This window comes from Amblyomma americanum, unplaced genomic scaffold (assembly GCF_052857255.1).
Source record: "Amblyomma americanum isolate KBUSLIRL-KWMA unplaced genomic scaffold, ASM5285725v1 scaffold_428, whole genome shotgun sequence".
In the NCBI taxonomy this organism is placed as follows: Eukaryota; Metazoa; Arthropoda; class Arachnida; order Ixodida; family Ixodidae; genus Amblyomma; species Amblyomma americanum.
Genome location: NW_027526899.1, coordinates 140,475 through 156,004, shown reverse-complemented (window position 1 = coordinate 156,004; position 15,530 = coordinate 140,475). Strand labels below are relative to the sequence as shown.

The 15,530-nt window shown below is 41.1% G+C and overlaps 1 protein-coding gene across 1 annotated transcript; it reads right to left on the bottom strand.

Annotated features, from left to right (window-relative positions):
• Positions 1–14,552: 14,552 nt before the first annotated feature.
• Positions 14,553–15,279, bottom strand: LOC144112602 (zinc finger protein 764-like). The gene is made up of 2 exons (XM_077645399.1): positions 15,003–15,279; positions 14,553–14,651 (listed from the first exon to the last, which is right to left on the bottom strand). The coding sequence occupies exons 1-2, from the start codon at positions 15,261–15,263 to the stop codon at positions 14,553–14,555; spliced, it is 360 nt and encodes a 119-aa protein (XP_077501525.1). The 5' UTR covers positions 15,264–15,279.
• Between the last annotated feature and the right edge of the window lie 251 nt (positions 15,280–15,530).

Genomic DNA, 15,530 nt, shown 5'->3' with positions numbered 1-15,530 from the left:
TCTGCTTTCCTGTGGGCTTGTCCCGGTGAGTACTCGTGCTTGTACTAATGGATGGCACGCTGTGGTTGACTGGGCACTTTTGATCAGGTGAATTTTGTCCGAGAAACACGCCAGCCTTGCAGTCTGTGGTGGCCATTCCTGCATTACAAAACCAGACCACTTTTATTAAAACGTGGGGCCCAATACGCCACAGCTCACATACTGCTAGGGCTATCAGATTGTGACTGTAGACAAGAGTGCTGTGCAATAGCTGCGTTACTTGAGTAGAGTTACATTTCATATGTAGAGCTTAATCCCTTCAGTCAAGAACAACAGTCCACTAGAAGTAAATTTTTAGTTTTTAGATTTCTATAAGGAACATATCCAACAGCTCAGAAAAAATTCCCACCGTTCCAGTTACCCAATTATTAGGGGTGTGTGAATGCTTAAATTTCAAATGTGAATATTAAGAAAAAAATACCTTCCAATATCGAATCGAATGTACGTTTTGTATAAAAACAATTTAAAAATATAAACGTGCAAACATAACTCCATGTTCTTTATCAAAATAGTATCTGGTCTTTGCAACCAAAATATACAAAACTATAGACTCTACCATACTAAAAAAATCATGGTGTCCATAGAAATGTTGATTTCTTGTTTGGACAGCATTAACAGCATGCAATAGGTGATGTAGACACGCAGAATAAGTAACAATACGAAACCATGAATTCATATGATGCAGCATTTAAAGCTAACAGGATGGATAGTAAAACCTCATTAATTTGGACTTCAAGGGGCTGAAAGATAATCCCGAATAATCCAAAGGTTAAGCTATAAATAGCCCCCTGCCTCATTTCTTCTCAAAGCTGGTTCATAGTTCATACCACAGTCATGGATTGCATAACAAACACATACATGATGAGCAATGGACATAAACAAGGTTTCCATTTCTGGTCAGAAAATTATAAAGAATTACATGTAAATATAATAATATTATACTTCATTCAGCAAAAAGTCACCTTCTGTTACCGCAAACCTAAAAATAGAATAGACGTCATGGTGCGAGTTAAACCCATGTAGCAACAGATACTGTTCAGCGAACCTGTGTGAGCTGTGTTATACACATGAAAAATAATGCCAAGCTCCAATGCCCAGCCACGACAAACCACACTACACTGTGTACTTTGAATTAGCAACTGCAGTGAAATGCACATTAAATGTGGCTTTCATTTGATAGCAGTTTAAATATAACGGATTAAAATGCCACCCTGAATGTCTGGCTGAACAGTAATAAAAGCTGTTGCTGCAGCTTTGGTAGACATGCTTCATCATAAGGTCCCAAATGTGACTAAAGCAAAAACAAAAAACAACAGAGAAAATAACCAAATAATAAGAAATGCACTCGCATGGCACTGTAACAACAAAGACAAGTAAGACTAGACATTTCTTAAAGTACATTTAGCACCAGAAGGGAGATTAAGGATGGCCACCAATGGCACATTGATCCAATGGCTACTTATTGCACAGACTGTATTTTTGTTTCCAACAGTTTGCTCCATGAAGTCTTGAAAAATTGGGGAAAAATATTCTGCTTGCACTGTGCTCTACCAAATGATAACAAGGTGTCCTGTATACTCATACCCTTCTTTATGCTTATACCATGTTGCCCCATGATATCTTCAATAATAACCCTCATCGATGCTTAAAGTATCTGTGCTTTTCATGGATGGGGCATTATGCACACCATTTCGTCCATGGGCACCAGGCACTAAGGTCTATAAACAAGTTAATTCACAGGCTATGAACATCAGGACAAAGCATCTGTGAAGGCAAGGATTTATATTGAAGGCTTCTTCCTGTGGTAGCATGTATTCCTTTGGCTTGTCAGTATTAGTCTGCAAAATTAAGAGAGAAAAGCAGTGTTAAGTGAAAAAAAAACTGCACTGCCATAGACAGCGATGCTTAAATTCTTTCTTTATAAATGACTGCATGTTGGACAACACACAAAAAGTACCCGGAACCATCCATCAGTTAGAGAAAAAAAGATATGAAAGAATGTGGACAAGAAAGAAATACCAGCAGACATCATGCTTATGATACAACTATTTAGCTTATACTATGGCTGGAAATAGATGCCTAGTGCAGCCCTAGACTGCAGCTCACTTATGGAGGTCAGTGGATGTAGCTCTGGACTTGGGAGATGGGAAGCAGTGGGGCTTGGCTTCTGCCAAAACATGGTGATAGCTTCGAATAATTTCGATCACCTGAGGTTCTTTAATGCGCTCTGACACCGCATACCGTATGAATTCCGTCAAAATGAAGTGACCGTTGCCAGGATTTCATTCGACAACATTGCACTCAGCAGCCAAACAAAAAAGCCATTGAGCCAGTACAGCAGTTCGCATGAATATCCATGTTTCACATGTTGCCAGGTTGCTGCTGCTATTTTTTCACTTGTGAGGAAAGCGTTTCTGGCATTGCAATGAAATAGGTACCGGATGTTGCATACACATTTGAAGATTTGCATGCACTGGAATGTTTGGCTCAGGTGTGTTCATGAAAGTCCACAGTTGTGCATAACATTGAAGTAATTACAATTAAACTCCTCTCGAGCATGGGAGCTGGCTACAAACAAGGACATTTTTTGAAGCTCTTGGCTGCGTCAAGCTACATGTTGATTGCAGTTATGGCTAAACATGGTTGACAGGGCACTGAAAAAACCCGTTTCGTTACATCTGCAGAAAATTGCATTGTGTTGCATTTCAGGGGGTCTTATGTCTCCCAATTTCCTAGAGGCTGTTTCACCATATGGAAGTTGTTTCAATTGCTTGTTTTGGAATCTGTTTCACATTCTGGAATTCCTTGAAAGCACTCTCTAAAGCAAGGCCTGGTAGCATTCCAAGCACACTCTGAGTGCCTCCGATGCTCTATAGAAATATCTGTATATTTAGGCAATGCATTGGGTCTAGTAGTAAGCATATCTGCTTCCTCTAGTGCTGCATACAGCTCTGGGCAGACAAAGGAGTTGACAGGTACCGTTTACGTGATCTGTGTTTTCTACTTGCCATTAAAGTGTGTGAAAGGCCCAACAATGGGAAGTTTTGCGGCGCGATAATTTTCAAGAGAAGTGAGTAGCGCTTTCCGCTCTAACTGGTCCTGTGGAAGCAATGCACTGGTGTTAACGTGACCAGCAATGATGACCAAACGGCGAATTGTCATGTGCGTGTAACAGTACTATCCTCTCTCGCGCAAGTATCGCTAATGTCTCCCCTCAGTTTCCACCAATTGGCCCAACATGTGAAACGAAAAGTCTTCCAGACACAAGTACAAGGCTGATGTGACATGCAAGTTTAATACACTAGGCATACCACGCCATCTCTAATCAGGTACGTACTTGTGCAAAGAAAATAGGTCAGAGTGAAACTCGTCCAAACAATAGTATTGATACCATACCAATAACAGAGAAAAATGACTAGATCTTTTCTTTCGGTGTAAAAAAATCTGCGTGAACAGCAGATCCGACATCAAAAGACAACACATAGTTAAGGTGATGACAAGAAGGATATAAAGTGAATCATTTGAAAAGTTTCCGCAAAAAACTGAATATACCCAGTATGTCAGGCAAGCATTGCCAGATTTTTTTTTTCAGGGGATAAATTTCTGCACAGTAATAATCTGCCACTGAAGGAGTAGAAATTCCCCAAGTATTTAGAAATTTCTGAAACAAAATTCAAACTTTGTGAAGCAGCGATGGGAGATGCTTAAACATACAAAAATGGTAAAGTATAAAGCGCCTCAGTAGTGATCTGCCATCTCTCTGTATCATCTTTCTTATCCATCTGCTGCAGAGTACAATAGCAACTCACCCCAAAACGCACCTTAACCCTTCGACACATTATGTAACAGCACATAAAGCAAACTTGCAGGTTTTTCCGAGAGTGGGCTGCATCTAGTAGCCTTTCTTTGTTTTGAGGTGAACTTCACATCCTTCATAACGCAAATACGCTAGATTTTTTTTTATGCCATACAGTGAATGCAGTGAATATTTTGTGAAACAGTGAGCGGTGTAGCATATCGTCCGCCATTGTTGTGCAAAAATATTTTGCCACCATTTTTAGCATAACTTTTTGCCTCAATTTCAAATGTAATGCACACCTTCGAAAAAGAAATTAATTTCATGGACCCTCGTGAGTTTACCTTCTAAGTCAAAGCATATTTATGTCGCTATTTTAGTCAATTACGACACTTTGTATAAAATTTTGCACCTTCATGCCATAATATGTTTGATTTTTGCGGTGGAAAACTGACAGGCTGTCTTCATAAAAACCTGAATATATTATTTAGGTTGAAAAATATTCCATTTCGATTAAACAAGAAATGGTGCATTCCATACATAACCATTTTCGTTGCAAACACTACAGTGTAACTGTGAGCTAACACCGCCCAACAAAATGAAAACATCGATGCCAGTTAAAACTTTATCGTGTGCATACATATCGAGCTGCACTCTAGTAATACCACATTGCATTTGTCCACAAATATTTCACACAGCAGTAATGCAACCAGATCATGGGGAATAATTTTTAATTGTGTGGTTCTGGTTGCTGCTCATATAAATGTTAATTACCCTAACTTACGTAAACGACTACTGATATACAGAATGAACACTTGCCATATTTCACCAAACCAACAAACAAAACATCTGCCCACTGTTGTGACACTAGTGAGGGAATGCAACCACACACAGTAGTACTCTTGAAGGCACAGCTCTGAGCAGTGCAAAGAGTGATGCCAGAAATCATTTTCTGGGGGGTGGGGGTGCTAAAAGTCACACAAATGGCAAACGAAAGAGTGCCAGTACTGTGGAGTTTTAAAGTACAGGACACAAATAAAAGGCATTAGTACTACAACAAACAGTCAGTATGTCAAGACCTGTTTTTGGCAGCAGGTTTAACAAAATACTCATGGGAAGCAACCAACAACACACAGGAAGAAATAAAATGGAATCTGAAAACACACTGAAAGACTTCTCGCCACAGTGCAGTGAATGTTTCTGAAAGCACATCAGCTGAACAGCTTATAATGCATCGCAGCAATTGCAACACTGACATCAGTGGTGACAGACCCAATAGCCTTCTTGTCATTAACACCCAATGAAAATATGACAAGGCTAGCTTCAGTAACATGTGCAGCTTACAAAGAAGCTAACTCAAACCACAATTTCAGCACAAGTGCTATTCTGACAAAATGGCTGAATATAGTGAGGACACAATATTCCACAAAATATGCCATTTGCATGCAACACAGGAACAGTGATCTGTCAAGTGACACCAGTTCTTCAAAATTTTTGTTCAAAAAACGTAATTCTTAAAGCCTAAATACAAAAGCAAGCCACGTAATCTTGAGGCTCAACTTTTGTTCTCCCCTCTCATACGTTTTGCTAGCAGTATTCCAATGCCAAATTGAAAACACAACACATCCGCAGTTTTCAATTTTGACACTAAGCAAACAAAGCTGCAGTGATATACGGCATCACTCCAAAACCATTTTTAAAAATTTCGGGGCAATCAATTGGACTGATGTGGAGGGCATGTGATAGCCTTTGATTTCCATTCTCCAATGTATTCCATTAATAATAATATTAATTGGTTTTTTGAAGAAAGGAAATGGCACAGTATCTGTCTCATATATCATTGGACACCTGAACTGCGCCCTAAGGAAAGGGATAACGGAGGGAGTGAAAGAAGAAAGGAGGAAAGATGTGCCGTAGTGGAGGGCTCGGGAATAATTTCAACCAGCTGGGGATATTTAATGTGCACTGACATCGCACAGCACACAGGCGCCTTAGCGTTTTGCCACCATAAAAACGCAGCCGCCGCGGTTGGGTTCGAACCCGGGAACTTTGGATCAGTAGCCGAGCACCCTAACCACTGAGGCACCGCGGCGGGGCAATGTATTCCATTCCGACTCTATTTTTTCACTCACCAACACTCCAATTCTGATTACATTCCAATTACGCAAAACCTGTCACAATATTATATACAGCAATGCCATCTCTTTAAAAACACAAGTACACTTGGGACAATAAAATTACACAGACAGTCAGGCCACCCTTTTTTTTCCCCATCTTCATCATTAGCCTGAGAACATGTACCAGCAATAAATATATTAGACAAACTGCCGATGAATGCCTTTCTTCAAAGGGAAGTGATGCCACCCCATATGTCAGATTATTTTTTTTTTCGTTGACGTAAGTCTGGAAGTCCAATATACTTGTGGCTCTGGAAGAAGAAATGAAATAGCCCAGGACCAGTGCAGTACAAGGGCATGTCAGCGTCCCATTCCGGCAAGGAGCGCGTCAACATTCAAGAATGGCCGCAAATAAAACTAGCTACCTACATAGGTTATAAAGGAACACTCGTCACAGGTCACCTAGCTAGCATGCTGCCAGCTGGTTGTCGACAGGACCGCTACCAAAATGCGTTCCAAAGGGCACCAGGGAACTCAGCTGTTCCTTTAGTGTCCTGGCTCTTTGTGGTGTTTTAAGCTGCACTTAACTGAGAACGCTTTAGAGCACAAGTCACAATGGAATGGTTTTTCATGCCTGTGGGACCGCACGTGCACCATAAGGGTTAGCTTTTGTTCAAAGGCCATGGGGCACAACTGGCACTAGAAAGGCTTCTCACCAGTGTGAATGCAGACGTGTCTTACCAAGTTATCTTTCCTAGAAAAGGCACTGTCACAAAAGCTGCAACGGTATGGACGATCACCTGTATGGGTGCGCAGGTGTCTGACCAGGCTGTTCCTTGTTGCGAACGCGCTATCACAGTTACTGCAATGATACGGGCGATCGCCTGTGTGGGTGCGAATATGCGCTACGAGGTCAGATCTCTTCTGGAAAATCTTGCCGCAGTGGGTGCACTGGTGAATCTGCTTGCCTGTGGGCTTGTCCCAGTGAGTACTCAAGCTTGTACTAATGGATGGCACACTGTGGTTGGCAGGGTGCTTTTCATCAGGTGGACTTTGTCCAGGAAACACGCCAAGGTTGTGGTCTGCCATGACTGATCCTGCATTTCAAAACCAGAGTACTTTCATTAAAACCTCAGGCCCAAGATGCCACAGCTTGCTTGCAACTAGAGAACAAAAGCCATATTTAGAATGCAGAGTCTAGGCCCTTCAGTCGAGAAGAACTGTCCAGTGGAAGTAAATCTTCAAACTTTTTTGGATTCATGTAAGGGACATGGCAACATAGCAAAGAAATAATTCCCCCCAACTTAGATGCCCACTTATTAGGAGTCTGCGAATCTTTAAATTGCAAATATGAATAAAATTTTTTAAGATAAAAAAACAAACATTGCACAGACTTCTTTTTTAAAAAAAAAAGTGTATATCCTTTGCAACCAAAAGATAAAACACTATACTGACTCAGCATTATACAATATAAAATGGTGTGCACAGAAGTGTATATTGTATGGTTAGACAGCATTAACCCAGGTTTTTAGTAATTTCGTGATTTCTAGCTCTGATCCTTTTTATATGTAAAGGAATAGAGATCAAGCTAACAGAAACAGTACTTAAAAGTATGCCACAGGTGGAGAAACAAAATGAGAAACAAAATGAAATCAATGAATTCATATTAAGCAACAATTAAAGGTAACATTATGGGTAGCAATACCTAATTAATTTGAATTTCCAGGGACTGGAAGAAACTACCGATTTATCCAACGGTTGAGTTATAAAACGCCCCCTCCAACATTACTGATAAAAAAAATTGCGGTAAATCCTTGTGAGGAGGCTCACAGTGCAAACAGTGATAAGCCCGTGACAAATGTGCAGTTTCGGCGTACTGGAAGAACAACACAGACACAATGTTCCCCTAATTTCCTCACAAATCAGTTTTCCTTTTCCATATAATATTATGTTAAGTTGCAGAAGTATTTCTCGCATGTTGCGAGGCATATTTTGGGAATATTTTCTGGATGCAATAACTGCTAGGACCTGATTCGTCCAATCTGTTGGTCCAGTTGGATCCAGTGAGGTTGAATTGGTCGGGTGGTTAAAAACACAGCTAGAACCAATTCGAAGATCCAAATGAAACCAGTTCGAATGTCCAATTGGATCAAAAAAAAATTCCCAAACTTTTTTTTTCTGACTGTGGTTAGTGTAGCAGGCGGTGGTAGAAAGTTAGATGGCCTGATGAGATTCAGAAGTTTGCGGGCATACAGTGGGCACAGCTGGGAAAGGACAGGGATAATTGGAGAGACACGGCAGAGGCCTTTGTCCTGCAGTGGGCGTAGTCAGGCTGCTGCTGCTGATGATGAAAAGATGTGTTCTCATTCTGTGATAGTTTGAAGCAGGTGGTCACCCATCATGCTCTCAGCTCGTGTGATGTGACCAGCCCACCTGCCGAAATTTGCTAAACATCCAAGAAAATCGGTGCCTGGGTGACAACAGTCGACCCGATGAATGACAGAAACAAATGCCATTGTACAGTTTAAAAGACACCTTAAACTTAATGTTTGGATAATTTGCCCAGATATTTTGGTTCTGCCATGAATGGATTAATGAAAGTCAGCACAATAATCAATTCCTGCTAACTAAATATTTCAAAACTTTCGAAAATAAAAAACTCAGATACTAAATTCTCGAACTGAGTACGAGCCGAATAACAAACATGTTCAATTCGATACAGGAATTTCGAATATTTACACTGCCACCCTTATTTTCAATATCGACATCCTCTCATAAGTCTGTATCTGACACAACTTCAAGGCCTCAAACCGTTCCGACTCATTCCTGTCACTAGAGTACCATTTTAGAACTAAGGTATCAAAACAAGCAAATGAAAGCACACATGAAGTACTCTTGCCAGGGCTATTATTAACATTATTAAAGAAGATGGTTTATGGTATAGGGGAGTTTAACGTCCCAAAGCAACTCAGGCTATCAGGGACACTCTAGTGAAGGGCTTCGGAAATATCGACCACCTGGGGTTCTTTAACGTGCACTGACATCGCATAGTACAAGAATTATTAAACAAGAGGCATACACCAAAAAATTTTTCGTTAATTTTACAAGACTGGCTTGAGACGGTTCTCGCAGCCATCTGTAGAGGGTTCCATATATATAGGTAGCAGCCATTATCAGCAAAAAAATTCACGGCAGTAGGAAACACAGACACAAATTCAATGTGCACACATGAATCAACTGTGACTGAAGGGATTAAAAAGAGCATAGATGTAAAGTGAAATTTCCTTTTTTGAATTCTGCATACAGTTCGCATTTCACCTGGCAAAAGCTCATGTTACCTGCAGACCGTAAGAGTGCAAAACCCTCCTATCTCAAAGCTGGTTCATACCTCGTCGCATACCAAGCTAACATACACTTAGTAATAGACATAAACATAGTTTCCATGTTCAGACACAAAATTTAAAAAAAAACACTTAAAGATAAGGAAGATTTTTAAAAATTACAGTTAAAGATGAGAACGCTACAGTTCATTCTGCAAACAGACACGTGCTGTTAACACAAACAGAAAAATGGAATTGACGTCAAGGTTTGAGTTAAACTCATGTAGCAACAGATACTGTTTAGCCAGCTAGTGTCAGCAGTGTCATACACATAAAAAATATCATCAGACTTCTATGTGCACTTCGAATAAGCAACCAATTATGGCTTTTGCTCAAGAGCAGGTAAAACAGAACAGGTTAAAGTTCAACACTGAAAATCTGCTTGAACAGTAATAAAAGCTGTTGCTGTAGCTTTGGTAGAGATACTTCATAATAAGGTCTCAGACATGACTAAAGCAAAAACAAAAAACAGCACAGAAAATAAACAAAATAATCAGAAATGTGCATGGTACTGTAACAACAAAGTCAAGTAAGGCAAGACATTTCCAAAAACTAAAAGTCATTTATCACCAGAAGCAAGATCAAGGATGCTTCACCACACATACATCCATTCAATGGCTCATCATTGCACAGAATGTATTACTTTTACTGCACCTTATTAATTCAGCAAAAATCTTCTGGTAGCATATATTCCTTGGCTCGTTGATATTACCCTGCAAAATTAACAGAGAAAAGCAGCGGAAGTAAAATAAAAACAGTAATGCCCAAAGCAGCGATGTTAATATGCTTCCTTTATATATGACTGCACTTTGGACAACACATAAAAAGAACTCAAGACCATTAATTACTTAAAGAAGCAAAAGATATGAAAGAATCTGGACAAGAAAAATATGCAAACAGGCATTGTGCTTAACATACAACTACCTAGCCTATAGTATGGTTTGGTTTATAGGGGTTTAACGTCCCAAAGCAACTCAGGCTATGAGAGACGCCGTAGTGAAGGGCTCCAGAAATTTCGACCACCTGGGGTTCTTTAACGTGCACTGACATCGCACAGTATACGGGCCTCTAGAATTTCGCCTCCACCGAAATTCGACCGCCGCCGCCGGGATCGAACCCGCGTCTTTCGGTCCGGCAGCCGAACGCCATAACCACTTAGCCGCCGCGGCCGCCCACACTATGATTGGAAATCAGTGCCTAGAGCCGCCCTAGGCCGCAGCTCACTTTTGAAGGTCAGTGGCTGCAAATTTTGATTTTGGAGCTGGGAAACAGTGAGGCTTCGTTTCTGCCAAAACATGGTACCTATTAGTTTCAAATAATTTGTCACGTGGGGTTCTTTGATGTGCATTGACACCACACAGATAACTTCTTTGCATTCAACTTCTGTCGAAATGCAGCCGTAGTAGCCAGGATTTTATTCCACAACATTGCACTCGGTAGCCAAACGCCACAGCCACTTAGCCATCGCGACAGTTTGCATGAATATGTATGTTTTATCGCATACCACACCATCTCTAATAAGGTACATACTAGCAGGAAGACACGACACTATGAACAAACATGTACGGCATGAACAGAGCGAAACAAGTCAAATGTGTTTCTTTGTTGCATCCAGTCCTCTTCGCGCAAGTACGTACCTTATTAGAAATGAACCCGCTCACCCAAACAGAAGTATTAAAGGGGCTGTGAAGGGTGCTCTAATAAAGTTGTAGCATGCATGTGATATTGAAGCACGTCACTGCACGAATAGTGTTTAGCAAGGCATATTTAAATGCGCTTTGTAGAGGCTGAGTTATCTGTAGTTAAAATTCGAATTTCAGCACCTTGGCGCCTTTCCCTCTCCTCTCGTCACTTTTTGCATGCTGGAAGGTAGGCGCTCCTTTGCCGACCCCCTCTGGGAGCGAAGCTTCCCGAACCACAGGAGCAAAGCGGCTTATTGGCCGCCGCCACTGCCTGACGTCTGGAAGAATCTAACCAATGGCCACCTCTCACCTTGTCTACACAGATGCGGGGGACGCAGGAGGGTGCTAGGATGAAAAAGTCGCCGGGAAGGGCTCGCCAACTTTTAAGCGTGACTGTGGGTCGCCTGCTGCGTGTAGAAGAGTATTATTTGGCTCTTGTTTTCATGGCAACACAGAGCAGTGATTAAGCGAGTTAATGTGCTCTCCTCAAAAGATGTTTCGGAGCCCCTTTAATACCACAGCAATACCCGGAAAAAATGACCAGATCTTCTATTTAGCTTAAAGAATAGTGTGAATAGCACATCTCGCCTCAAAAGATAACACAGTGTTAAGGTGATGACTAGAAGGATGTGAAGTGAATCATTTGAAAAATTGTAGGAAACTGGTCACAATGTACTCAGCATGTCAGGCAAGCATTGTCAGATTTTTTTTTTTCCAGGGAATAAATTTTTCCACAGTAATTATTTGAAACTGAATGGGAAGCAATGCACAAAGTATTGAGGAATTTCCGAAACATTGTTCAAATTTTGTCAAGCAGAAATGGGAGATGCTTAAACATTGAAAAATGGTGAAGCATAAAGTGCCACAATAATGATCTGGTATCTCTCCGTTTCCTATTTTTTATCCCTGTCTGCTACAAAGTGGAATAGCAACTCGCTCTAAAATACACTTTAACCTTCCGACACGTTAAGGGCACGATTGCGTATAAAGCGAACTCATAGCTTTTGCAGAGAGTGGGCAGCATCTAACAGTGACTTCTTTGTTTCAGGTGAATTTCGAATCCTTCAAGTTACAAATAAGCAAGATTGTTTATGCCACATAGTGAATGCAGTAAATATTATTTCACAAAACAGTGACTGTGGTAGGAAGCCATTTGCCATTTTTCTGAGTACATATTTTGCGGGCAGTTGTAAAACAATTTGTTTACTCTCAATGTCAAGCATAATGTGCACTTTTGAAAAAGAAATTACTTCCACGACCCTTCGGATGTTTACAAGTCGCAGCTTATCTACGATGCTGTTTTCAATTACGACACTTTGTATACAATTTCTCACATTTCCGCAATAAACACCCAGTGCTTTGCGCAGAAAAACTAACAAATTGTCTTTCTTAAGGCATGAACATACTATTTAGGCTGAAAACTATATAATTCTGATGAAAACAAGAAATAGCACACCAAAGGGACACATGAGGCAATTTGAAGCCGACCCAAATAGATACATCACCACACTCTACCGACATGAAATATAGGTGTCACTACTAGCAGCCGTCTTTGCAAGCAAACATGCAGTGCATCAAGAAAATTTTTTTCATGTGCATCGCTGAGGATACACTGCCATTCACTTATGAAAAGAAAATGTGGATCTGTTTTGATCCTGACATCTTGAGTTTGGATCAGGTGGAGGGAACATTTTTCATCCAATTTTCATGGCAATAAATGCATTTTTTTTCCTGGTGGAGAAACATCAGTACAGCAAGAAAAAGCCACATAACCATTTTTATTGCAAACAATACAGCGCAACTGTGAGCTAAACTTGCCCGATAAAAGAAAGACAATTATGCCAGATGAACCTTTATGACCAGCATACATGTCAAACAAGATTAGAGCGCCACTCTAGAAATGCCGCACTGTGTCTCTCCACAAGTGTTTCAGACAACAGTAATGCAACCACTTTGGGGAATAGTTTTTAAGTAGGCAGTTCTAATTGCTGCCCATCCAATTGTTACCAATCCTAACTCATGTAAGTGACTCCTGATGCAAAGAATGAAAGCATCTTTCTCCAAGCCAACCAACAAAATAATTGTTCACTGTTGTGTCAGTAGTGAGGGAATGCAACCACACAGAGTAGTAATCTTGCAGGCACAGAGCTGACTAATGCAGCTAGTGATGCCACAAATCATGGGGAGGGCTAAAACCTACACAGATGGGAAACCAAAGAGTACCAATGGTTTTCAGTTTTAAAGTACAGAGCATAAATAAAGGAAAAAAGCACTGCAAACAGCCAAAATGTTGAGACCACTTTTTGACACCAGGTGCAACAAAATATACATACGAAAAAACAAAGAACACACAAGAAGAAATAAAACGCAATCTGAAGACACACCGATAGACTTCTCGCTGCCACGAAGTGATTGTTTCTACAAGCACATCGGCTGAACAGCCTATGATGAATCAAAGAAATTACAGCAACACTGGCATCAGTGGTGACAAACCCAATAGCCTTCTTGTCATAAACACCTTGAGAAAATGCAACAAGGCTAGCTTCCGTAATATGTATGCCTTACGAAGAAGCTAACTCAAAGCACAATTCCAGCACTACTGCTACTCCGACGAAAAGGCTGAAAATAGGCCACGATATTCCACAAAATATGCCATTTGCATGCAGCATAGAAAGAGCAATCTGACAAGTGATACCAGTGCAGTGAACCTCTTTCAATGTTTTTGGTTAAAAAAAAGTAGTTCTTAAAACCAAAAAACAAAGCTAGCCATGCAATCTTTTGTTCTCTTCTCTCATACATTCTGCTAGAACTAGAATGCCGCACTGAAAAAATCACACAGCAGCATGTTTTCTTTTGACGTTATGCAAATAGAGCTGCTGCAATGGGAATCTGTAAATTGATAAAACATTTAATTAACACAAGTGTGCTTAGGGCAATAAATCTCAATAAACAATAAGGCCAGATTTTCTTCTTCTGATCTTCATCAGAAAGCTGAGAACACGAGGTATAAATCCTGGATACATTATCACTGAAAACCTTTCTTTAATGGGAAGTGATGTCATCCCTATGTGTCACAATTACCTCTACTCCACACAAGTCTGGAAGCATAGTAGGCTAGTGGTTCCAAAAGAAGATACGGAATAGCCCAGTGCCAGTGTAGTGTCAGCATTAAAAATTAATGCTTGAAATTTAACTAACTACGGACATAGGGTATCATTTGGTTTATGGAGTTTAACATCCCAAAGCGACTCACGCAAAGAGCGACGCTGTAGTTAAGGGCTCTGGTAATGTCGACCACCTGGGGTCCTTTAAACATGCACCGACATCGAACAGTACACATGCCTTCAACATTTCGCCTCCACTGAAATGTGGCTGTCGCAGCCGGGATCGAACCCGCATGTTTCGGGACACTAGTCGAGTACCATGTTAGGATAGAACACTTCTCATAGGTCACTTAGCTAGCATGCTGTTATCTGGTTGCCAACAGGATAGCTACCAAAACGTGCTCCAAAGGGCACCATGGAACAATGCTATTCCTTTAGTGTCTTGTCTCTTTGTGGTGTTTTAACTTCCACTTAACTGAGAACGCCTTTGAGCACGAGTCACACTGGAATGGTTTTTCACCCTTGTGGGACCGCACGTGTGCCACAAGGGTTCCCTTTCGTGCAAATGCCATGGGGCACAGCTGGCACTGGTATGGCTTCTCACCAGTGTGGATGCGGACGTGCTTTACCAGGTGGCTCCTTTCTACAAATGCACTGCCACAGTGGTCACAACGGTACAGACGATCACCCGTATGGGTGCGCACGTGATTGTCCAAACTGCTCTTTACTGAAAATTTTCTGTCACAGTGGTCACAACGGTACGGTCGATCACCCGTATGCGTGCGCTGGTGTCTGTCCAAACTGCTCTTTACTGAAAATTTGCTTTCACAGTGGTCACAACGGTACGGTCGATCACCCGTGTGCGTGCGCAGGTGTCTGACCAGGCTGTCCTTATAAGCGAATGTGCTATCACAGTCACTGCAATGATACGGGCGGTCGCCTGTGTGGGTGCGAATGTGCTCCACTAAGTGTGATCTCTTCTTGAAAACGTTGCCGCAGGGGGTGCACTGGTGAATCTGCTTGCCTGTGGGCTTGTCCCGGTGAGTATTCACGCTTGTTCTAGTGGATGGCACACTGTGGTTGAGAAGGCGCTGTTCATCAGGTGGACTTTGTCCAGGAAACACGCCAAAGTTGTGGTCTGCCATGACTGATCCTGCATTTCAAAACCAGAGCACTTTCATTAAAACCTAGGGCCCAAGATGCCAATGCTTGTTTATAACTAAGGAACAAATACCAAATTTAGTATAACCAAATAAAATCATATTTATTTTTCAGCAAACATCTGGAAGCCGAGTTTAGGCCCTTCGGTCGAGAATAACTCCAGTGGAAGTAAATCTTTAAACTTTTTGGATTTCTGCTAGAAACATGGCAACATGGCAAAGAAATAATTCCCACCAACCCAAATGCGCAAT

Bases quoted from the DNA above. Each gene is read 5' to 3' on its own strand.
- LOC144112602 (XM_077645399.1), bottom strand. From the start codon at position 15,263: ATGGCAGACCACAACTTTGGCGTGTTTCCTGGACAAAGTCCACCTGAT. The intron at 14,652-15,002 runs CTGGTCAGACAC...GTGGCACACGTG, and splicing joins CATTCGCTTATAAGGACAGC to CGGTCCCACAAGGGTGAAAA.